This window comes from Falco punctatus (genome assembly GCF_963210335.1).
Source record: "Falco punctatus genome assembly, chromosome: 4".
NCBI classification, from domain to species: Eukaryota; Metazoa; Chordata; class Aves; order Falconiformes; family Falconidae; genus Falco; species Falco punctatus.
In genome coordinates this window covers 9950580-9970639 of record NC_137583.1, presented here as the reverse complement: position 1 = coordinate 9970639, position 20060 = coordinate 9950580, and the positions used below count along the sequence as shown (strand labels likewise).

Below are 20060 nucleotides of genomic sequence, written 5' to 3'. Positions count from 1 at the left end.
TGTAACCTTCAACATAATCCTTCCTGAAGCTGGGAACTGTGCGTCCTGCCAGGCTTGTATATTTGGAGATGTTATACATACTTCTTAATGCTACACGCATAGTGGGAGCAACTGTTGATGCTACTACTTTGGGGAGATTTTTCTTAATGCTGTAATTGATTCCTGCTCAGATAAAGTGAGAATGTTATTTACAACACTGAGCAAAATATTTTGATATTTTTATTTGTTTTCATTTGAAGTAATGTACCATTCATACTGGAATTTGATGTATTAAAACTAAGTCTCAGACAAAGTTTGAAGTTTAATAAGATTGCCTATACGCAAAGCATAATGGTAAATTTTATATCTAAATAAATGGTCCGTATGATTCTGTATCATGGTTATAGTACACTGTTTCAAATGTGTCATTATCAGTTTTTTAATAATGATCTTTATTCCCTTTGAGCATATTTAGCTGAAAATTGTGAGAAAACTCTGAATCAGTTTCATAGAATGTTTCCTAGGCAAATAAGTTCATCAGCAGGTTGATTATATGCAGTAAAATCCATGAGAAGACCATTTTAAATCTTGAGGGGTTCAGCAATGGTACATTTTGAGCCTGTTTTGACTGAGAAATTATTTTTTTTGTCATAATCTGATGCATAAAATATTTAGCAATATAGTTGATTAAGTGTTAATGTGATAAACCATATTGACCTTATCCTGAAATAAGAAAGCAGATCCCACTGCCTTTGTTCATCTCCATGCTAGATAGGCAGTTACAGTTGATCTATGACTTGACATATATAAATAAATATTAAAAAAAGTGTATCCAAGTTTGTTTTATCTAGAAATAAAAAGAAATATTTCCTAGTAAATATAGAAAGTAGACATGCATTAACAGTTTTTTTCAGTCTTGTAGTATATTAAATTTTTACTCTTTTGTTGGCATAGAATCAAACACCTTAATTTATGCATTGCTAGAGCTCCTTGATGTTGGCAGTCATGCTTTCCTGGTGGTATTCCATTGCTGTCTGACTGAGCAGCCTGTGACTAGAGACTCTAATACCTTAGTAAATTGCATATTTTATCACTTTTGGAAAGGCATCACCCCTCACCTTTGAATGCAGCTCTTATTGGCTTTATGAAAGCATGAAGTTCAAAGACTTCAGAGTATGCATGCAGATAAGTTTAACGGTAAAAAATACATGAGAGTTGTTATCTTCATACTTCTCCTTTCGTGTTATTGTTACCAGATGTAGCCAGAGCTAGTGGTGCCAATTTGGTCAGATCGCTTTGATAATTTCCTTGTTGCCAAGTAGTATGTATTTCTTGGTGGTAGAACGAGCAGTGGTATGTTCGAATATGAGTAGAACAAATCCAACTGTAGAATGGAATCTGAATCTAATTCACTTCCTTCTAGCACACCTGACTTTAATTTTTAGTGCCTAGCCAGGCACAGTGCTAAGATCAAAGTGAAATAAAGAGGATGGAGTAAAGCACTTCTTGGAAAGTAAAAAGAAAAATGGCGTAACGTTGTGTAATCTTTTATATATGAAACAAATATTGGGCCTATTTGCCATTCACTTTAAAATAAATCTGCAGTAAATTTACTAAAGGTAATTTTGCACGTGTATAAACCCTTATTTATCTGGGAGAAAAATCAGGCCTACTATATTTACTGCCTAAAAGATGACTTGATTGGACAGCAGAAATCTCTGTGTCCCCAGACAGGCACAGAGTCCTTTTTTGCTCTGTGTTTAATCCATGCCAAAGGGACTGTACACCATGGGAACTTCTATACGTTACTCTCTGTAGTGCCTACTGCTGATCTTGAGTGAGGGTAGGAAGCTGCTAAAGGTCCACATCAGTTTGTGAACTATTCGTCTTAAAGCAGCTGCTTGTTGACAGACAGGTGTGACAGTATGTAAAAGCACATTTTAAATTTGAGTGAAATACCTGCTGTGACCTATCCTAAAATCTTAATCTATGGTTAAGTCTGGATTTTTGTTGTGGCTGTCATGGGGGCCATAAATAGCTTGATTTGAATGTTTATTTTAAAAAAAATATCTGTGACTTTGGTGAGTGTAGAGATTTTTTTGTGTGTTGGGAGGTGGATGTGATAGTAAGCAGTTGAACAAATGTGAAGAACTGTGAAGTACAGAATATAGACTACATAGGAAGGTAATAGAAAACAGGAGCTTGCTCATTTAGCTGCAAAAAAGTTTATCCCTGTGAACTATCCATGGGAGCTAGTCTTGTAAATTGTGTTCAAGTTACAAATCATGATTTTTTGCATGACATTTTACGTGTTCAGCTATTTTCACTGTTAGCACTCATTAATTGTTACTAATTTTTGTATACTGTCATTTTATGAAATGTAGCATAATTCAGCCTTTGCCTCGAAATGTATGAATTGCTACATCTTCCGTGAGTTCCTATAAATCACTCCAACTTTGGGGGGATGAAGAGCCATCTCACAGACAGCTAGCTGTGTGCAGGGCAGCAAAACAAACCAGTTCATACCGTTATCCTTGTGAATTGCATCCCCTTGGCAAGGCAGGAGCATTTCTTCTTCCTTGGGCTTATTGTAATGTTGACAGCAGTGTTCAGTGATGACAAATGTATGTTCTTCTTACTGAGACCTGTGCTACAATTCATGCTGTAGGACATATTTCTCAGTAAGGGCTAAATCTGAGGGGGTTTTGGGAGGGGATCTGAGGTGAGGGGAGGATGGGTAGTGCTGCAGTTACTAGTTGTGACTGTGCCTTAAGCTTTCTGCTGCAAAACCTGTTAAACCCCCCCCAAAACTACAAAAAGGAACAGGACCAGAACAGGAAGATTTGCTTGGTTTTGGTTAAGTTTTAATGTACTGCTTTACAGAATACCTGGTTAACACTTGTAGACTACCTGATTAACTTTTGTACTAATGCTAAAATAAAAATTCTCTGAGTAGAGCAGTAGAAAATAATGTCTATATATGCTTAGTTCTGCAATAAGCTCTTCCCTGTGTCTGAACAGGTTTTTTTTAACATTGAGCTGACCATCATTCAATCGTTTATAAATTCCAGACGTTAGTAAGGAATTAGGTTAGTAATACCTATCATCTTCTGAATGGGAGACACTGAAAACCCAAGTGTTGTCAGACTTGCAGTTTCATTGTTAAGGAATGCTCAAGTGTTTTAGAAGAATTTTATAGTTAAAATTAAGTACATGTTCTTGAGGAGAAAGCCTGACAAAAATTAAGTTCTGTTATAATTCTAATGCTCACAGAACTGCAGAGATAGTCAATCTGTGTAATGTATTTTGATATAGCCATCATCTCTAAAGGACTTCAAAGTATTCTGAACTGAAAACTCCTAACTCACTACTCTTCTGAAGGTTTTATCTAGTATCTTCTTAAACCCCACCATGGTGAGGGGCAGTTTCAGGTAGTAACAGAAGTGAGTATGGAGCTACAAGGGCAACAACTGCATCTGACAGTTGTTGAAACCTCTTCCCAGCCTGTGTAATTCTTTATGATAAACTTTTAAATACCTGGCATAAAGAGCAAAGAAGACTTTTTTCAGATCACTGAAAAAATAGTACAAGTTTGTTATCAGTTTTAGTATAGTATGAGGTTAGTGTCACTGACATCCCAATAGCTGATGGCCTCCATATACATCTTCAGGATATGACAATGAATTTTCCTTTAATTGCCAAAGGGACAATGAGTATTCTTTATAGATCCTTTCATCAAGGTTTTTACAATAAATAAAAAAAATACATGAAGAAAGCCAAATGAATGAGGATGGCTATATTGATTAATAAATCCCTGGCATTAATGATGTATTGAAATACTTTTTCCCCCCAATCCAGTTTTTCTGTATCATAGATCTACTATACTGTAATTTTTTTTTTGTTTTCTTGTAGTTGATGATATTGGCATGAGGCCAACCTATACGTAGAAACCTGCTAGTTTTTAGGAGAAGATACATGTTAAAGGGAATTCAGTGAAAGATTAAAGAAAAAAGACATTTTCTCATACCAAAAGCAAACTATCTTAAGCACAGAACTACAGAACTACACACTACTGCTCAGATTATTTCTCCTTCCTATTCAGACATTTATATAAAAGCACTGCTGTGTTACCTTTGCTGCTATAGAAAATCTAAACTGTTCAGCAGATGTTGATTAAAGACATCCAAGTTGCTGCGTTTAACATTTCAATTTAAGTTTGGTGGTGCTTTGATAGTTTATATGTAGGAAGACTGTCTGGCCTGCAGTAACTAATGGTGAAACTCAATATGTGCATTGTCTTCTGTGCAGCTATAGTGCAAATATTAAATTACATCTCATAGTAACAAGAATCTTAGTTCTCTGATGAACAACATTTTGAAGACTGCAACTCTTAATTTATATAAACCTATGTACATTGACCATATGTTGATTTAGAATGATTAAGAAATGACATCTTTAAAAAAAGGGGGTAGGGAGATATTTTATCCTTCTGCAAAGCTTTTCTTTGATGTAAAGCCATTACTCTGTCCCTTATATATGAATATAGATGGCCTCTGTAACCAGGGAGCTAAAAGGAAACTTTGCAATAGAAAGGGTATTATTATTTCTGATTAATTGCTGCCTATCTGTTTAAGCTCTGCTGCTGTGGTTTTTCCCCTACTTTTTACCACTGGCACTTCAGAATTAACTCATGAAAAAGTACCATGTGAATTTGGGTTCTCCATTACAAGCTCTTGAATGCAGTTTTAAGGGCAGGATGCTCTTCTAGTGCAGATCAACATAGCTATATTGGATTCATAGAGCCATCCGTTATTTATAGTAGCTGGGGGCAGACCTGTTATTTTTACTTTTCCTGTAAAAATTTTTGCTATTAGAGATTTTTTTCATTTGAAATAATTTTCCATTTTTAGGGCTTCCTTTCTCCCTCTTCAACCTGCCTGTCCCCTTATTCCTTACTCTGAGAGTAAGGAATTGTAAAGTTTAATATTTTTCCTCCGTTGATTTTGATGAAGTGTTATATTATTATTTAGAATATTTTACAGGAAAACTGGAAAACAAGAGAACATGGGAAATCTCGAACATAATTTGGTAAGGCTATAGGAAGAGGTATGTAATTAAGGATTAAAGAAGACAGCAGTTTCAAACTGCTGTCCTTGCACTTTCTTTTTCCCTTTAGGTGTGAGATGCCTGTGATTTATAAATTCTATAGAATCAATTTGTCATTTAGAGTTGAGAGCATTACACTTATCTGAAATCTCTGAACTAAAGAATACTGAGAGTTCTCTATGTTCTGGAACTATCAAATAGAGCTTAACGTTAACTCTCAAGTGAACATCTGTCTGTACTTTTGAAGTCTTTATACCAAGTATGTTTAATATTGTCATACAGTTCTATGGAAAAGGCATGTTATAAAACTATTAATATAAGGAGATACATAATTACTATTATAATGTAAATTTATGGCCACTCTTCTTATAAAAATTAATTGTAGTATGCTGCAGTAAATGCTAGACATTTGCTATACTCATAATTGTATATGGTCTAAGTTACGCTGTCCGGTAGAACAGTGTGATGTTTAAATGTACATTTATTTTGCTTTTGTCTAGACTCTTGTATCTTTTATAGCTTTCCATTGGAATAAAAACTGTAGGAGTAGCTTAAAAGGAAGATGTATTGAATTTCAAATTCAAACCTTACAAAAAGCATGTTAAATATCTCTTTAAACTTTCCAGGAAGGAAAGAAAAGTATTCTTTTCTTTCACTCAAGCTCATGATTTAAATTGTAACCTTAAGCCATCAATAGAAATATATAGTGGTGTGTTGTGCTTTAACCCCAGCCAGTAACTAAGCCCCACACAGCTGCTCACTCACTCCCCCCACAGTGAGATGGGGGAGAGAACCGAAAGAGTAAAAGTAAGAAAACTGGTGGGTTGAGATAAAGATGGTTTGATAAGTAAAGCAAAACCTGCTTGCACAAGCAAAGCAAAGCCAAGCAAACCAAGGAATTCATTCACCCGTTCCATCGCAGGCAGGTGTTCAGCCGTCCCCAGGAAGGCAGGGCTCCATTGTGTGTCGTGGTTGCTTGGGAAGAGAAAACGCAGTAACTCCGAACGTACCCCCCTTCCACCTCCTTCCCCCAGGTCTATAAGCTGAGCGTGCTGCCATATGGTATGGGATATCCCTTTGGTCAGTGGGGGTCAGCTGTCCTGCCTGTGTCATCCCCCCCCTCCCCAACTCCTTGTGCCCCCCAGCCCCCTCGCTGTGGGGTGGGGTGAGGAGCAGAGAAGCCCTTGGCTCTGTGCAAGCTGCTCAGCAATAACAGAAACATCCCTGTGTTATCAAGGCTGTTTTCAGCACAAACCCAAAGCAGAGCCCCATACCAGCTACTATGAAGAAAATTAACTCTATCCCAGCCAAAACCAGCACATGGTGTTAGTAAAAATAAAATAGATATTCTGAAAGTATCACAATGTATATGTCCATAAATTAAAAGTATATGAAAAAGAGGCAAGAAAAACTGGGAGACTACAGACTGTGATAGAGTTTACATTTGGTGTTCATTCTTTAACTGGGTTGTTCACATAAATGTAGATGATACCTCAATAGAGCCAGTGACTTTCTAGGCTAGAAATATTTTATTGTAGACCATATTTCTGGATTGAATATGGAAAGAATGAATGTAAGAGAGCAAGAATAAAAATTAAAAAATCTTTCTGGTAATAAAAAAAATTCCCAGATTGATTGAAGTTGATTGAAGAGGTATGAAAAATGATAAATGAGCAACTAGAGTTAAGACGAGGGGGACCTACTTGGAGTGAGAAGGCAAATTTTTGTCTCAGATACGGCCTTCTTCAATTTTTCAATTAGGAAAAAAACAGTTTACATGCAGATGGGGAAAAAAGAAATGATGACTAGCCTAAAAAAGAGATGTGGAGTGTTAATGCTGGGAGGCTGAAGGGAGTGATTAATATCTAGTTAGAAGAGTAGTTGCGATGGGATGTGGTAGTAAAAATTGCCAGTGTTTCTGTCCACAGAAATACTGGGTAGCAGAACAAAAAATGATAAACTCTCTCTAGGTGGCCTTTGTGTTGTCCCACCTGAAAAACCATGCTTGATTTCAGACGTCTCGTTGTCAGAACAATGATGTAAATGTGAGAGAGTTGGAGAAAAAGAATAGTTAGAGACCTGACAGGTACAGGTGTCTGGCTAAAATTAATAGGGCTTAGTTTTTTATTTTAATTTTCTGAAGTTATAAGTATCACAAAAGAGGAGAAATTATTTTGGACAGTATAAAATTTAGTAAATGAGTAGCATGAAATGAGTTTGACAAGATCTGTTAAGTGATTTCATAGTTTTCATATGGGAAAGGAAGTTCGATTAATACAGGTTTTTCAGTGCTAGTAGTAACATAGGCACAGTCCTCGAAAGGATCTTAGAGTACCCTTGTTCGTTCTACTGTCCGCAAGCAGGATGTCTGCCTGTTTTCCTGTCTTAATAATTTTCCTAAGTTCTTGTAAATAAATCCTTCTGTTATTTTTCTAAACTCTTTTAAATCTTTTTAGTGATGAAGATTGTTTCTGTTTTACTGCCTTTTTTTCATTGATGAATGCTTCTCATTAATTTATCAGGACTGTATTGCTCTGTAGTAACTACACTGACTTTATTATTATGTATGTACACATATATACACAATATATAACATATTGTGAAGTGAAGTAATTTTATTTAAAACGAGGCAGTATGCTTTCTTTTTAGTTTATTTCTTGTGATACTTTGGCTATCAAAACCTAAATCTGCCTTCAGAACAGATTGGTCATCTATTTTAAAGCTTATGTTATTTTTCTATTTTTAGATATATTTCCCTTTATATGTCTGTGTATTTTATAATAATGCTCACAACATACACATCTTGTGCTGCTTCCCATTCATGTTATCCAGCATATTGATTTTTTCTGTGTTCATTGCTCTGTAAGACTTCCTGTACTGCTGTCGAACTGGCTCTCGCTCCCTTTCTGCAGCTCACGAGGTGCTTATTCTTACTCTGTTTCCTTTGTAGCTTCCCTTTTCAGTATTCCCTGTTGCCCAACAGTTGTCTATACAACTTACCTGCTGCCTCTCTCTTCCCACCATCTGTTAACGCTTTTTACGAGACATGCTGTAATTTTTTAATCTGGGCAGAGGCCTCCGGGTTTCCCAGATGATATAGACATAATAGGAATTAAAAGATACAAACTAAATCTATATCGCTGTTCAACTTAAATTACTTGTATTAAAAGCATAAGTATGCCAAAGCAGCTTTGTTTCTACATGCAAGTTTACATTTGAGTATGTTAGAGTATATATACTTCTCTGGCTTGCATACGACAGTGTAACAGTTTTCCATGCAAAATCCTCTTGAAAAATTCTTGCATAAGGTAACGTATCCTATTTTGTATGCACCTGTACCAAATAACGCAAAACTGGCCATAAGTAACAAATATTCAGATGTCTTCAAATACCTGAAAAGTAGATTTGAGCAGAAAGGTAATGATTTTTCATGGTTAACTTGGAGAAGTAATACAGGTCATATTTTCAGGTGCTTCTCAATGTGCAATTGGGCTAGACTTCAAAGAATTCATTTTCATTACAGGGTAATCAGTCATTACCCTGTCATGTAAAAGGTTGTGAGATGTAGGAATCCATACCAAACCAATGCAGCTTGAAAATCTGGCCCTGAATATATACAGAAGGTTGTTACAAGAAGCGTTAGCTTGCTAAGAATCAATGTCCACCTCTTCATGTGTCATAATTGGAATTATGTGTTAGTCTGTCTTGTATTATAATATTTATTATCTGGAAAATACCGATTGCATTTTGAATTATATCACAATAAATGCATATAATGAGAGCAAAAACTTTTCAATGGATGTCTCCACAATACTGTGAGTCCTGCTTAGAAGAGTCCAAGAGTCAAGCTGTTTTGTTCAGAGAATTTATTGGTCCCTGAAGAGAAGGAGACAGAGACTGAGTATTTCCAGATACACAAGTGGATATTATCAGCCCAGGCTTCTTTTGGCTAGCTTCCTGGTGAAGGTTAATTTTAGCATTAAGTTCCAGCTCTTTCTCAGCTGGAGTCTGGCAACAGAAGCCAAGCTTTCAGTCCAGGAGCTCCTTTCTGTGTGACAGCCTTCTCCTCTCCTGGCTCAGTTTGCCCACTGACTTGCTTTTATAGCCCTGTAAAAGTATCAGCTGACTTGAGGGCAGATCCCTTCCCTAAGCAGCTCTAGGGGAGTTTTCTTCTCTCTGTATGAAAACTTTGCACATGTGTTGTCTTTCTTGTTGATTCCTCTGAATCCTTCCTGCATCCATACATTTGAGTCCTGTATTATGGAAGGAATCTAGAATCTCACATTAAGCACAAACTGGTGAAATATTTCCAGCAGTGATTGCACAGTAAAAGAAGCAAACATGCTTGTTTTAGAGGAAGAATTAGAGAAAGTATTTATCACTTTTGATCCCCAATTGTAGTTGCATATGCTTCCATTTATTGATACAATAGAATGCTTTCAGTTTCTACATGTACATGAGATAGTAGGCTGACATTTCCCTTTATAAAATAAAGACTAAAAAAAATTCTAATCACATATAATAGCACTTTATTGCAGGTACTGACCAGAGATTAAGACTGCATGTTCCCAGTAAATGATATGTTTTCTCTGTAGTGATCAGCAGTTCATAGGTTCTTTTCCCTCTTTATACCTTTTTTCCCTCTCCTGACTTAATGGGCATATATTTTTTCTTTTTCCTTTAGGTAAACTTGCAATCCTATTGGATTATTTTTTTTAAGATACCATAATAATACTCTATGCTTCTGTAGATTTTACTAATACTCAGTTGATACTCCATGTGTTTAACAAACTGAATCATATAATGGCATGGGAAATACTTGCACATTATGTGAGTAGATATCATCATTCTACCACTAACTGACTTGCTTTCCTCAGCCTACTTTAGGCAAGTTTAATTACTGTGTAACACCTGTTCAGAAGCTTGATATCAGTGTAAATTTCACATCTTCATTAATCATATTCTTTTTGCTCTTTGCAGCTTTACCGCCATATGGTGGCGAATTTGTTGAGTGGACTATCAAATGGATAAATAGAGTGAACATAAGGCACTAAACTGTTTATTAGCAATAATGTCTTCTAAGACTGTAAAATATCCTTGTATTCCTAAGGCCACTTGCTTCTTAGGACAGAGATTTGTTGTAAGCAAGCCTGATAAAACACTTGTAGTAAGTCACACTATAAAAGCCACTATTAGTCCTGTTCAAGTGACAGAACCCTACAGCTTTGTGTTTCTGTGACAGCTAAGAGGGGGTCAAGGACTGAAATTTTGTTTCTAGAGCTTCTGTGGAAAGTGGGCTTCAGGTACTGCAAATCTGTGAAGATCTTATTACTTTTCAGGTTACTGTACCTGCAAAATACGTGAGAATTTTGATAACAGTTGATTTAGTTAACAACTAATGAGAAAGGAAATGTAAGAAATGCATTACCCTATTATTTTACAGAGTTCTGATAAAGCATTTGCAATTAAACTCAATATGTTATTGCAATCTTACTATACTTAAGATGTAAAAATACAAAAATGTGAAATAAAAGTGTGAATTCCTCTGTTTTCCCTTTCCAGAATAACAGTATTGGGACCAATTATTAATAGTTCATAAAATCATTTAGGTTGGAAAAGACGCTTAAGATCATAGAGTCCAGCTGTTAACCTAGATATAAAAAACGTATGTGAAATTTTCAGCCTTATTCGTTTCTTTAAAATGAAAAAAAAAAAAAAGCAAATAAAACCTGAAAGCCACATTGGAAAATAAGTATCTGAATTGTCATTAATGGCTTTGAAAATATCCTAAACTTTGCAGTTTGAGAAAGTTATGAAAGATACTGATGCAGAGCTTACTGCCATTACTGATAATTCAGAGCAGAAGTGTAACAGCTACCAGCAGAGGAATACCCTGTGCCGGTTATTCTGTTCGCTCCTCCTGGAGGCCTTGTTGGTGCTAGCGGGGAATTCAGCATGAAACAGGAGAATTGGTAGAGTTCTGGTGACAGATTTGGGAGTTTATTGATGAGCTGGCCACTTCTGGTGCTGCGATCTTCTTCTAGTTTTTATCTTCATGGTTTTTAGAAATTCATGTATCCATTTGATACTTTTTTTTCTGGACAGTCTTTTGTTGAATGTCTCTTGTTTAGAGACGATGGTTAATTTTTTGCAGTAAAGGCATTTGATGACATAGTGGTGGAAGTGGCTGAAATATTTCAGACTTCAGTTTCTAAAAACACGTGCATGCTGACTTTGAAATTATTTTAGTTCTCTGTATCGTAGGTTTTGGTTTTGTTCATACACAAAAAGATGTGTATACCTTGAAGTAGAACTAAATTTATTCCCAAGAAGGGAATAAACCATTTATTGTATTTTTCTTAGAAATGTTTTTTGTCCTGATTTTTAGTAGGTATGTAATGTTGATCCTCCTGATCAGATCAGATCATAACTGCCTTTTTTTTTTTTTTTGTGATTGATACTGCTGCCAACGTTTGTTACTTCATAGCTTCTATACCTCTCACTTCCAGTCTCTTGTTCATATTTCTTAATTTCATTCCTTGAAAAGTCCCATCTCCAAGTGTCAGCATCTGTGTAAATTCTTGGTTTTGTTTCTCAGATATTTTGTTTACATTTGGCTGCTACTACAGCTTTAGTGTTCAGATGTAAGAGCATCATCTTTTCATCCAAAGTACTGTTTTCTGTATTCTGGTATTTGCATATTTGTTATAATTGCCAGCCTTCTCTTTTATTAGAGGCAGGACGTCATCTTTGCCTCTCAGCTTGTGTGTCCACTCTCTCTGTATTGGTACCTTAAGATATGTTTCTTCCTTATTCAATCACGTGAGTTAGCCATACACACACATAGTTTATTTCTTTTGAAGAGTGTATGCAGTTGATAATTTGTCTCATGTCCTGTTGACACTTCTGTAATTTTACACATTCAGGTCACAAGTTGTTGCTTGGGAATAAATTGAAATGAATTGTGCTCTCTTTTCTTCATTATTTTATACCAGGTGCAAACATATAATATGCATCTCCATTATATCAGTTTGTTTTTTCATTAACTTTTTATGTGGGTTAATTTGCAGTGTGCATTTTAATGCTTTATTTGTATGTTAGCGACAGTTTTAGCAGGTCAACAAGAACTTAGAGACAAATATGTGAATGAATAGCTTTCATAAAATCTTGGATAGTCCTGGAATACAAATGGTAACAAACACGAAGAAAGCACTCTTTTCTCTAGCTCAGAATTTCAGCTGAACTCACAGTGCTCATTTTTTGAAGATAATATATTCCAGCCACTGAGCAAGGCAGAGATCAAATTCTTATGTAGCCTTTCACAATTCTCTTTACACAGAGCCTTGCCTAACAAAATTAGTTGTACTTAGTACGTCATCCCAAGACTTGATGTTTGTTCTGTATGAAACGGTACACTTGGCTTACCTAACATGTCACTGTGTTTTACAAGGGACAGCATAAATCCATGGGGTATAGTTTCTCTCTAAGTTCTTGGTTGACAGTGTTAACACTAGATAATAGCATTTTGTAAGTACAGAGAAAGGTATGTCTTAGGTAAGTTATTGGTTTGTATTGTCCTGTTCGAGGTGTTATACAGAATCGTTATGAAATGGCATTATATACATTAATACAATAAATAATACTAGAATATTACCCCCCAAAATGTGATGAAAAATAGAAATTATGTCACTGAGAAAAAAATGTCACAAATGCTTCAGTTTGATTTGTGAAATGATTTAGTATTTAATATTGCAGTATTTCTGTGAAGACACCAACTAGAATCTGAATTTTGCTTAAGCATTTTATAAACTAAACATCCTTCTGGCCTAAAGCACTTGCTACTTAGAGACAAATTCACAAGTAAAGATTAGCAACTTCAAATTAAGCAAAAGGGAAGATTATTCTGTTATGTTGGATAAAATGAGCATGACCAGGTGGTTCTTAATAATGTAAATGTAGAGGGTTTAAAAAAAACAAGTCTTTGATGATTTAAGAATAATGAACAACCATAAAAGTAAGTTTTCAAACCACAGTGTTAATCTGACCAGCTGTGTAATCCTAACGGCAAAAACTTGGTGAGTTTAAAGAAGCAGAAAATATGTTGTATAGAAATGCTGTAACTTTGGAGGGAATGCAGTCTAAGTATACCTCGGGTCTTATGTCTTTTTCTGTTTTTTAGCCTTGTCAAGCAGAGCAAAATTCTGAAAGATTATTTTCTTTCCTACTTGGATGATGTAAACTAGGGAGGTAGCGATAGGGTAATTACTAGCTCATGCCACTTCTCTACTGGCCTTGTCATCAGGTTAATGTGGGGGCTGATGTCCAAAGCAGCATTTGCTTCATTAACTCCTTTATGACAGTCACGGTGCAGCTGCACTTTGCTGCTTTGAACTGCAGTCCTGAAGGAAGTTTGAGGTAAAGACTATTCAGAGAGATCAATCGTCTTTTGTGAAAACCTTACAGACCCATTGATTTGGAGACTGATTTCTCCTCGGGCACACACTGTACACCGTATCTGTGGGTGGAAATGTTGTTTTACGTAACCTAAAGGGTTATATAAAATTTGTGGACAGCTTTACGAATACCTGTAGTGTCTCTGTTTTAGTTAGCCCCTGGCATGCTGATGATGTAGGATTGAGCTTGCCTATGCTTTGGGCCATCGAAAAGCTGTGACTTTTAAGAAACTCTTGTAAGGCAAAATAATGAAAGAATATGTAGCTAAAAGATGCTATTGAGTCATGAAGTTTGTTGTAATCCAAAGTAAGTATGATGCTGCTGTATTACTCCAATTTGGAAGGTAGTAATGGGAGGGCACTCTGGAAATATTTTAAATTAAGAACATATTGTGCAGTAGGCAACTATAGGTAAGAAGCTTTATTCTGTTGAGAAATTATCAAGCATTTTGGTAGCTATTGGAATTGCTTATGAAACCCAGGGGTATTTTATCATGTGTTGTGGTTTAACCCAGCAGGCAGCTAATTACCACACAGCCACTTGCTCACTCTCCACTCCCCCCCCTCTTCCCCCCAGTGGGATGGGGGAGAAACCTAGGAAAAAAAAGAAAAATCATAAAAGAATTAAGCAAGTGATGCACAATGCAATTACCACCTGCTGACCAATGCCCCGCCAGTTCCCGAGCAGCACCCCTGGACAGCTTTCCCCTTAGTTCACAGACTGAGCACGCTGCCATATGGCACGGGGTGTCCCTTTGGTCAGGGGGGTCAGCTGTCCTGGCTGTGTCCCCCCAGCCTCTAGTGTCCCCCAGCCCCCTCGCTGTGGGGTGGGGCGAGGAGCAGACAAGGCCTTGGCTCTGTGTAAGTGCTGCTTAACAACAACTAAAACAGTGTGTTATCAACATTATTCTCATACTAAATGCAAAGCACAGTGCTGCACCAGCTGCTATGAAGAAAATTAACTGTATCCCAGCTGAAACCATGACATCATGTCACCATAAGGTTAGCAAGTTTTTTTCCAGTTACCTTGGTAAAGCCAAAGTTTTGCACTAGTCTTAGACTTTAATAAATATATTTAGTTGCAAGTAGCAAAACCACATTTTATAATATTTTAGAGTTTTATATTACAGCGTGATTTTTCATCATAACATTTATTTTAATTTTTTTAATCTAAATGTATATTTATTTTCACTTTTGAAAAAATATTCCTAACTCTAATGCTTGTCTGTCTACCTAGTTAAAAGGAAGAAAAAACAAGTGAAAGTGGTACTGAATGATGAAGCACTTTTGGAGCTAGTCTTTTTCAAAACAAAAGGCAGTTCTGCAGTGTCAAACTATTGAAGCAGAAGTTGCCCTTCAATTAAGTAATTTTATTAATTGAAATCCTGTTCAAACTGAAAAATATATTTAGGTCATATCATGAATGTTAGTGGAAAGCTACGGAGCTGTAGCTTCCTCCTCTCGTCCCATTGGCTGAAACTTCAAACAGCTGCTGTAAAGCCTGTTAATTTTAAAATACGTTGACTGGCTTTAGATTTAATAACTGTACATCATTCAGTAAAAACTTCTGGCTAAATATCCAGTGTTGGCAAAAAACTCTATCTCTGTATACTGAGCTTTCAGGTAGTAATATTTTTACAGCCATGGTAGAGAAAAATGATTTTAGTTTTTTCTGGGCATTTCATTACAAATTATGCATGCACACACCCACCCATAAATGAATGGAGATGTTTGGATATCTGTAAGCATATCTATTTTACTGGGTCACTACCCATGTTTGGGATATACTGATGTGTTTCTGAAAAGGGCCATATGAGACAGAGCATTTATCATTGGTCTTATTAATAAATATTAAATGTTTGTAATTAGAAATCTTGAGTATTTGCATTTGAATGATACATAACTGTTTTTCCCTGTTTTGATTAATAGTTATGCTTTTTTGGCTTTTGTTATGTATAGCTATGAGGCAGGAGATAAAATGTGAGAATGAATACTAAGGTTTAAAGAAGTCATAGTTAATGCTCACGTTTGATGAAAGTTGTTTATTAAATCTCTTTTTCTTGTAATATTCTGTTAACTGTTTAAAGTAGTATGTAACAGCATTTGGGAAATTGTTCAGTAGGATTAATTTTCTTAAAGTAGTAAGATTATTATTTTTTTTAGTAAACAGTGAAGTGATATATACAAAAGTTCTGTTTCTCCCCCCTTGTTTCAATTTTCAATTTAATTTAGACTAATCTTATATTATTGATCTACTTCTCTGGAACAGACGTGACCTGTGTTTTAAGATGAAATGAGTCTCAAAGAGCTCTGCCTAGAGAAATTTAGAATAGAGCTAAATTAATTTTAGGATTAAAGAAGCTAGTGTTACAAAATACTTGTCTGACTTATTAAAACCCCAAATACAGAGCAGAGAGGAAGATATATGGAGCTAAGTTTGAGTATACGGCTCTATGGTTTCATGAGCGAGGCCTAGTAAATCTCTGATAAATTCTCTTACACTGTCTTAAATTCCTGTTCTTTAACCCATATCTCTAAAGGCAAATTGTTATAGCATGGGACATTGTCTTTTATTATATAATTTTTTGCAAATTCCATAGTACAGTCCCTTAACTTTGATAATGAAAGTAATTTTTTTGGGGGGGAAGATGGGTTAGTGTAGAATTTTAAAGCCTGTTGGGGGGTGAGGTTTAATTTAATCCTTTGAGTATTTAAGAAGCATTCCTGAGACCATCACCAAAAAGTGACAAGATTAGCACTTGCAGTTTATTGACAGGATGCCTCATAGCAAGGGCATTTGTCTGTAAGGGTATTGTTTTTTAAGAAGGAATGAAGCCTGTCTTCAGCTCTGGGAGCATACCCACTTCCCGAAATGCAGAAAGAAAGGAGCACTTTCTTTTCACACAGCTCATGGCACAGGACCTAGCAGTTTACAGAGGTAAGAATTACATGTTGACAAAACTACACAGTAACTAATTTCCTGTCAGATAAAAATATAAGGGCTTGAGGTTTAAGAAAGTCTTAACAGTCCCTGTCATAAATTGAATTCAGGCATGCTCAGAAGTCATTCATTATTCAGCAATAAAATTGTATCCTTACATACATGCCTGTGCCCAAATATATGTTGGAGAATGACAGAGGTTACCAGAGGGTTTGTTGTTCTTTCTGGGTTTAAAAAACCCAGGAAGAACTAAATCGTATCTTGTGTTCCAAGGTTTTAGCATGTCAGACTGCTCAATCTCTTTGTCTCCTGTAATCTTTTTGAGAGAACTCTTGTGTGATTAACTGGTCATAAAATCTTGTCTGCATTAGCAAATCTTTAATAGTCCCGTGCCCATCCCAACAAACAAACACACACTCTGCAGTACTCTGCAATACTGATTTTTTTACTTTCACATACCCCAGTGTGGTCCTGTTCCCATCAAAGTATTTCCTTCAGATTTATATAGCACAAATAGAAGAATAATCAGATCCTTTCCTCTTATTTTATCTATGGACTATTTTAAATGTCCATATGACTTATTTTAAAGCAGTTGTTATTCAGTGGGGATGTTTTTAATTTGCTGCCTGTTCTCTTTACCTCTGAGGAAAGAATTTTGTAAATGCTGAATAATTTTAGAACATGTTTTCTTGGTTAAGGGTTGGATCATATTTTAAATTAGTTTTAAGAGGAAGGAAATCGTGCAAATGCTGTGGAATTCAGATAAGCACTGTGCATAGGAAATAAGTTCTTTAATTTAGGGTGCCTAGAAATGGTGGGTCAAGCTGATGATAATAAAGGACCAGATCTTAACTTTGTTTCAAAGAACATGTAATCAATATTCACTCTCGTGTTTTATTTCCTTTTTGTTTGAGAATTTATTTTGGTAAAGCTGAAATGTGCAATTGCTTAGGTATTCCACAGGGTGTCATGAGGTAGTTAGTTGTTGGAATCATTAGTACTTGGATGAACATAAAGAAAGAAACAGTGTGCAGTCCTCCGAATGCCAGTTAATGTAATTTTAGATGTGACTAATACACATGCCATAAAATAAAAAGTTCTTAACTCATTAACACATGTATCGCATTTCTGTATCTGTATAAAATATACACACGAAGAAAAATATTATGAGAGGTCGTTTGCAAAAGTGAGCTATTCTAGGTCAGCTCTTCCCAAAAAACCTTTCTATATATACCTTACTATTTTTTGTTTTGCAGAGCAAGTGGAATCTTTGGCATATAGCCGTAATCTTGCATATCAAATTATCTAGATGAAAAAGAAAAAAAAAGAGGTACAATGCTTGCATTTGCCATACTGTTATAAAGAATTTCTAATTGGAATGTGATCTTTCAAATTTAATTTTAATTTTTATATGTTATTTTAAAATTTGATTTTATTTAAGCAAACTTTATACAGTGAACACAGTTGTGCTGTGGATTTTTGCTTGTTAATTATAGATGTACGTGATGTCAAAACCTAACTTCAGGCTTATTTTTCTGCACATGTATAATGTAGTAGTAGGACAAGTTTTACCAAAGTGTGCTCCAAATTAAGGTGTGTTTGATTATGCTGATACATTTTTGCATATAGAGACCAAATTTTTATTGACATAACTGTTGACTTCTGAGGAGCTGTACATACGTTGAATTGAGCTTCAGGTTGCTAAAAAAATCTTTAAATATAGTTTAACAGTAGTTATGAAGGATCCTGCTTCTTTTAAAATTTGAATTGCTTTAAGTGGAGATGACAGTGGCCATGAGAAAAATTACATTACATTATCAAATGAACAGTAAAAATTCCTTCATTTCAGTAGCAACAGAATGTGATCCAAAGTGGAAAATAACTGATGAAAGTCATAATTTGAATCTCTGTTGATAGTAAAAATTTTTCTAATTTTAACGGCATATTTAACACCAGTTTTAAAGAAATGGTACCTTATGGATTTAGGCATATTTTGTTGTACTATATAAAGTGCCATACTAAACTAACAGACCAGTTAATTTTCTTGTTACTATTTTTGTGTGGTAAGCATTGTGGAACAAATTTTGGTTTTATACCAGTGGCATAATAGTGAGTAGCACTGAGAGCATAGAATGGAGGGAAGTTGATTCTTCTGACAGACAATTGATAACATTTTACACATATGATATACCATGTGTCCTGTCTGCATTGTAAGGTCATAGTGCCTTAGAGCCACAGAAGGTGATTGCTGTGACAATCAGAAGCTGTGTGCTTTTATTCAGATTTACTTCCAAAATACACATGGTCCTGTGGACAAGTTTTTGTGCAAAACCTTTCTGACTTAACCACAGTAAATCATAACCTCTTTAACAAACCAGTATGTTTATGAGTATCATAACAGTATCTTTAAATTCTTGCTAAAGGAAGAACCAGACCTGTTTAAAGCAGTTGTAATATCCAAAATAGAGCGACATATCTTCATGGAGATGAAGAACATGAATGGAAATGGTGGCCTTTGGGTTGTTTGGTTGTTTTTGTGGGGTTTTTTTTGTCTATTTCTGGGTTTGGCTTTTTGAAATCTAAACATCCTGATCTCTGTTGAGCTGAGATTCCTTTACAACAGGGCATCGTGGAAGAAGAGATTTTTATATAGGTAGGTTATCATCTTTCTTCTTCCTCAGTTTAAGGCTCACTGAACTCGTTTTGCCTCTCTCTTTCTTTGTCCTTCTTATTGCAACTAGAATAATCTAAAGGGGTAATTCCACACATACCTTGAATTACTGAGATAATGCAGTACCTTAAACTAAAGCGATTAATATCAGAAACTATTTAAATAATAAAACACTTGCCTGCGCTGAGCTTTTTCCTATAGTTTATTAGAAAATGATATACTTTAGCAAAGGAAAACAAAATAGAAAGGACAGAAGTAAAAAAACTGTTTATATTCTACCATCTAGAAATGGCAGTATACTAAGGCATGTGTATCATGTATGTGATATGTTTATGTTATATTGGTCCTAGCACCCAAGTCCCTCTTTGAATGTTAAGACTAGGTTGATTAATATTATCATCTGCTTTTATTTTCAGATTGAAAACCTACAGGAGCAACTTAGGGACAAAGACAAACAGCTAACGAATCTAAAAGACAGGGTGAAGTCATTGCAGACGGATTCTAGTAACACAGACACAGCACTAGCAACCTTAGAAGAAGCTCTATCAGAAAAGGTAATGTTTTCTCATGGCACAGCATTATGTGCTGCTCTTGTGGGTGAAGTGTGTCCAGAAAATGTCTTTTTTGGCTGGTCTAACACCTGTAACAAAGTCTATGGGCCTTGTCAGGAAAGCAGGTGGCTCTGTTCTGGTAGGATGAGCAAGGATTCTGGGCTGATGAACTGAAGCAGGACTCTAACGTAAAGCAGGATGTCCTCTTAAACGGGGGTGGAGTAAGTGGCCCAGGACATGAGAAGGTTTTCCCTTAGTCAATGGCATGAGTCATTGTTCTCTAAAGGAACTGAAAGGCATGGACACCTGACTTAAAGAAGGTAGAGTTTTGGGTGTTTTTATGGCTTTATGATCTTGAT

At 35.7% G+C, this 20060-nt stretch overlaps 1 protein-coding gene across 12 annotated transcripts in view; it reads left to right on the top strand.

The window, feature by feature from the left end:
* Positions 1-20060, top strand: part of ERC2 (ELKS/RAB6-interacting/CAST family member 2) — a 481052-nt gene that overhangs the window by 206998 nt on the left and 253994 nt on the right. For all 12 annotated transcript variants that reach the window (XM_080384963.1, XM_080384960.1, XM_080384958.1 and 9 more), the window contains one exon: positions 19567-19704. In XM_080384963.1, coding sequence (XP_080241089.1) covers positions 19567-19704 — 138 coding nt within the window. The remainder of the gene's footprint in view (positions 1-19566; positions 19705-20060) is intronic.